Raw genomic sequence first — 5,463 nt, 5'->3', positions numbered from 1 at the left:
GAAAAAAATATATTGTATGAATAGTTTTTGCGTTCTTTTGACCAAGAATCACTCTACTACCATAATTTGAATAGTTCGCTCCAAGAAGTAGGAGTGTAATAATTTGAATCTAGACTATTTCTTGGATATTCACCCATGTAATTTGGGATGGCACTGATCATTCTCACGACCATTGTCCCAAAAATCATACATCTAATCTTGTTGTTCATGTTGATATGGGACATGTATCCAATCAAATTGATTATTCAATGAATGAATCTAAAAATAAACTTTTCCTTATAAATAGGACTAGAAATATGTATCTGAATAATCAATGTTCATTCATTGAATAATGCTAGATAATTTATAAATAAAATTAAATTAAAATAGTGTTATCTAAGGAGGACTTAGTATAAGAGAATTATCCATTCAACCAACTGAAATTTTTTGTTATATACAACTCATCACCTAAGAAAGGCAAGACTTTTGATTGTTCCATCCCCTCACAAAAATTATCATACAAAAACAATCAGACATAAATTCAGGCCTGATTAATGATGGAACAGAACCTAGTAGTTTGCAATATTACATATATATATATATATATATATATATATACCTCAGATTTCATAATCTATGTCTGTTACATTCTGCGACTCGGCGGGCTTAACCAACTCTCCTTGCTCGTTGAACTGATCGAAATTCCGACACGGTTTCGGAAAAATGGTCCCTATTACCTGACCTTCCACAAACGCGCACTGAAAGATATGTTTCTTTTTGTATGTTATCCCAACATTCATATCTTGGAAAGTTACGTTTCTAACTGGAATCTCTTTGCTACCTAGAATTTGTACCGGAACACGAACTCCCTCACCGCGGACATTGCTGAAACTTATGTCTCTGAGAGTTGGAAGTGCGGAAGGGTCATATCCGGCATCAGGGTGTTCGTTGTAATTGGTCTTGATAACAATTCCAACACGGACGTTATGGAAAGTTAGATTCCGGTAAGTTATTTGGCGAACGTATCCGCCTCTTCCAGGTGCGGTCTTGATCCTGATGGCACGTCGAGATTCCCATACAAGAATGTTTTCGATGGTGACGTTGGATACTCCACCAGACATCTCGCTTCCTATGGAGATGCCAGCACTGTTGCATTTCGCACAGAGAACAATATGCACAGACTCAGAATAATCCAATGACTAATATTATACATTGATTATTCAATGAATGAATCTAAAAATAAACTTTTTCTTATAAATAGGACTAGAAAGAGTAACATTTTTCAACAAACGCATAAAGAACAATACGATGAAAGATATGCAATAAGTAAAGTGAGTTGAGCAAGAAATTCACTTTACCTGACATTAGAACGAACGACAAGGTTTCGGATTAGAATGTTCTTAGAAGGCTTTCCGTAAGCAATTCCATATTGATCCCAGCCGCTTTTTATCGCAATTGCATCATCCCCGACACTTATGTAACAATCCTCTATCAACATATCCTCGCAAGAATCTACTCATAACAAAGAAACCGGGGTTTGTTAAACTTCTTCATATAACAAACCACCCGATCATATATTAAGATATGAAATTACTTACAGTTTTTTGAGAAAGATACTTGCCTGGATCAATGCCATCAGTATTCGGAGCATGATATACGGGAGCCAATATCGTAACATTTTTTATCGTAACGTTCTTGCAGTCATATGGATGAAGAGTCCAAAAAGGAGAGTCGCGCAGAGTAATATTTGAGATCACGATGTCGCTGGACCACATGATCTGAACAAGTGGCCCCCTTGTGTGGTTGAGAAGCTTATGGAGATGTTTGGTCCACCATGTCTGTCCTTGTCCGTCTATGGTACCATTATGCCCTGTCCATTATGAGAATATATAGAGTCAGAGAAAGTTCTAGACATCTTGTATGTTAAGTGCTTATGTCCAGCATCGGTAGATAAGCTTATATAAGTTGTTCATAAGTCAATCTAAGTGCAGCCTTAATCAGGAACAAGGATGAAAAACCATCACCTGTTATCACAATATCTTTAAGATTTTGACCATGAATCAAACTGCTATACCGCGGCCCAGGACGCTCCCTACCGTATCCATATGAAGGCAATGCCGGCATCAATGGCCAATATTTTTCATCCTATCAATCATCATACAAAATAAGCAAAAGTTTCAAACTTTAATCAACCATCCCATTCATGCACATAAATAACAACCCAAGAAAAATGAAATTTAACAAATCTCAATTATTTCGCAACAAATGAACCAGGATTTAACCGATATGCCCGATCCATATAAACAAGTTTTACGTGCACATCCAATCATATGTCACCATTATGCCACTTGATCATATTAGTTCCTAAAATACCTCTAGAGTCATCTACTTAGTGAGATGTGATTAAGTGCATACAACATTAACAACCAAGTTTTATCTAGAATAGTCAATAGTGGCCAATAGCGGTGCTATCCCGCTATAGCGGAGCGGAGCGGAGACCGGCGTTATCGGAAGAGCCTTAGCAGCGTAGAACACTAAGCGGGTTTTGTCCCGCTATCAACTTTTCCTCTGAAAAACCGAAATTACTCCTTAAATTTAAAACGTTTTAAGAATAATTTGAGATTTTTCAATCCAATTTTAGTTCAGACTCAACCCTAACGCTCCTTCACCTCTATTTCTGCACTTTAGTCGTTCCATAGAAAAATCACAAGATTCTCCCTCACCTCTCTTTGCACTTTGTTATTCCCTCTATATTTCATATGTTTATAATTATTATTCATGTAATTTGTCAAAAACATGATCAAATGGCAGCCATCCCACTATACGCTATGTCACTATCCCATTTTTGAGGTCGGCTGCCCTGCACCGCTATTTGGGATTGACTACTCCGGTCTTATCTCACTAAATGAGATCGGCTACATGGATCAACTTCCTCCATAATGTTCTATCCAGAATCATGCTTCTATCCAAATTATTAATCTCCATATTTTTCTTAATAACTTCTCTTATAGAGTTTATAGGTCTTCCTTTACCCTTAACTATTTGATCTTCATCTGATCTTCTCTCTACATGCTCAAACCACCTAAAACCATCTAAGTCAATTTTCCACCATTTTTTCTACTACAAGTGCAACCCCAACACTCTCTAATATTGTCATTTTTTATCTTATCATGCCTAATCTTACCGGACATCCAACGCAACACTGCATGAGAGTAAACTATTTTGCATGCATATAACTAAACTCATCAACAAAATCCTAAACCAAATATGAATAACCAAACATAAATCTACAATAAACACATCCAAAAAAAAAATGCACCTGAATTCCAAGAATGACAGCATCATGAGCAAGAAAAAGAGTCATATGACTAGTGAGATTAAAGGGGGCAGTAAGCCAAAAACCAGGTGGCACATTCAACTGAGCACCACCCTTATCCCCAAACTTAGATATAACAGAAACAGCTCTTTCAAAAGCCTGAGTATTAACGGTAACCCCGTCACCAACCCCACCAAAATCAGTCAAATTGAAAACCACAGGCCTCAGCTTCGGTGACTCCCAAACCCTTTCTCCACCCAAAACCAAAAACCCATTAATCGCATTCTTTTGCCACACCAAAAAAACCGAACCAAGAGCTGCAACACATAGAAAAACAAAGAAGAAACTTGTACTCTTGTGAGAGGTGAACACCACCATGATTCAAATTTCTAACACAGTGAATGAAGTTGATTTGGAAAATTGTTATATGGGTTTTTATCAAAATTTAATATTTTAAATTTGAAATAAGAAAGTGGGTTTTGGGGTATCAATCGAGATTTGGTGAAGGTTGAGTGTATTCAAAGTGAAGTTGATGGGGAAATGAGAAGAATGATGTGTAATAGGAAATGGAAATAGGGATGATGCAATTAGAAGCAAGAGAAAGGACAGTGATGTTGAGGATTTGGAAGATAACAGTGGCGCAGATCGCATGTTGTTATTGGAGTTGTTGTTCATGTTCGGAGATTTTAACAGAAGGTAATGTTTTTCTTTTTCGGATCTAAACAACCTTTGATGTCTATTTGATTTTTTAATGCATTATTTTCTTTTATTTTCAAAAATTGTTTATTTTATTATTCTTTTCTTTCTTCTTTTTTAAAAATGAAAGTTGGAAATGCTTATGGGAATATTCAATATTATATTATATAGAAATTAAAAAGTAAAAATATATTTAAAGATGAGGGATGAAATCAAGATTTTTTTAAAATATGGGAGATTTAAACTATATCTGGATTGATAGAAAATAACATAGTAGCATAATAAAACATAACATATCGGAATAGAATGGAGCAGAATAAAATATAGACCATATTTCATTGTTTGGTATTTTATTCCATTACATACTCCGGATATTAGATGGAAGAAATAGAGGATCATATTGAATAGGATGGAATGGATTTTATGATGTTCCATTCCATTCATTATTTGTAAATTTAAATCATGGAAGTTCATTAGTTACCACTACATTCCTTCTCATACCACCAATCTAAACATACCTTAGGATTTGTTTGTATAAGTATTATTTTTTAGTTTTTAAAATTTATTTTATAAATTTTAAAAAGAGTCGTTTGGATGCAAAATAAAAAATAAAATATGTTTTGGGCAAGTCAAATGTCCAATACAAGGGTACAATCATGCGCAAACTCAATCAAGATTACTCAACATATATATCAGCACATGTGACATTCAAGGTATATTTTTTTATCTTCATTTTTTGCTACATTCATCTTGGATTCTATAATTGGTTTGGGTGAAGGAGTGTTAACCTTGAAGGTCAACCCTGCGTCACTGTATCGGAGATCAGCATCGCTGATTTCAGACTCCTACATCATCGATCAACACCAATTTTGGTGTCGTTACGGAACAGTGGTGCCATCTGTGGGAAACGACATCAAATTATTGCAAAATTCCACAATCAAACTCCACAAGCAGATCATTCTTGATCCAAATCTAGATATCTATCATAAACGTCATAAGATGGAAATGATAACCTCATGCGTCACATCGAAAAACTCTGTCAAATCCTCTAATCTAACACCACATTTAATTTCTTTTATCGATGATATATGTACGAAAACAATGTCTAGCAGAAATCTTCCATATTACCTCATCCAAGTAACGACCAACACCAAATCGCAAAGTAAGAACTAGTTGATGCTAGAATTTTTAGATCGCGAGAAGATAATTGGAGTCTCAAACATGGAGTTTCCATTGGTTATATAATAGTCATTGTCACGGATCAAACGGTAACACAATTCCTCATAGACGACGAAACTTTGTGTAATATCCTCTACGTCGACATGCTCGAGTAACTAGGACTTCGTCACTTAGGTCTGAGTCCATGTTGTGGCATATCTCTCTCGCCCTTCAACGATTTAGTAATTTTCCTCTATGGAATGACAGATCTGACGCTTTCGCTTGGAGAATGATAAAGCAAAAGAAAGGTAACC

The 5,463-nt window shown here is 35.6% G+C and overlaps 1 protein-coding gene across 1 annotated transcript; it reads right to left on the bottom strand.

The window, feature by feature from the left end:
* Positions 1-386: 386 nt before the first annotated feature.
* LOC127135931 (probable polygalacturonase) lies at positions 387-4,015 on the bottom strand. Its single transcript, XM_051062558.1, has 5 exons — positions 3,299-4,015; positions 2,004-2,124; positions 1,601-1,849; positions 1,338-1,491; positions 387-1,125 (listed from the first exon to the last, which is right to left on the bottom strand). Exons 1-5 carry the CDS (start codon positions 3,671-3,673, stop codon positions 600-602), a joined length of 1,425 nt encoding a protein of 474 aa, XP_050918515.1. The 5' UTR covers positions 3,674-4,015; the 3' UTR covers positions 387-599.
* Between the last annotated feature and the right edge of the window lie 1,448 nt (positions 4,016-5,463).

The sequence above is a fragment of the Lathyrus oleraceus genome, chromosome 1 (assembly GCF_024323335.1).
Source record: "Lathyrus oleraceus cultivar Zhongwan6 chromosome 1, CAAS_Psat_ZW6_1.0, whole genome shotgun sequence".
Classification (NCBI taxonomy): Eukaryota; Viridiplantae; Streptophyta; class Magnoliopsida; order Fabales; family Fabaceae; genus Lathyrus; species Lathyrus oleraceus.
This window is presented reverse-complemented; position numbering and strand designations above follow the sequence as displayed.

What these genes read in the sequence shown, in the direction of transcription:
- LOC127135931 (XM_051062558.1), bottom strand. Translation starts at nt 3,673, where the DNA reads ATGGTGGTGTTCACCTCTCACAAGAGTACAAGTTTCTTCTTTGTTTTT. An exon ending in TACTGATGGCATTGATCCAG is followed by an intron (nt 1,492 to 1,600) that starts GCAAGTATCTTT and finishes TGTTATGAGTAG; the next exon opens with ATTCTTGCGAGGATATGTTG. An exon ending in GTCGTTCGTTCTAATGTCAG is followed by an intron (nt 1,126 to 1,337) that starts GTAAAGTGAATT and finishes GAAATGCAACAG; the next exon opens with TGCTGGCATCTCCATAGGAA.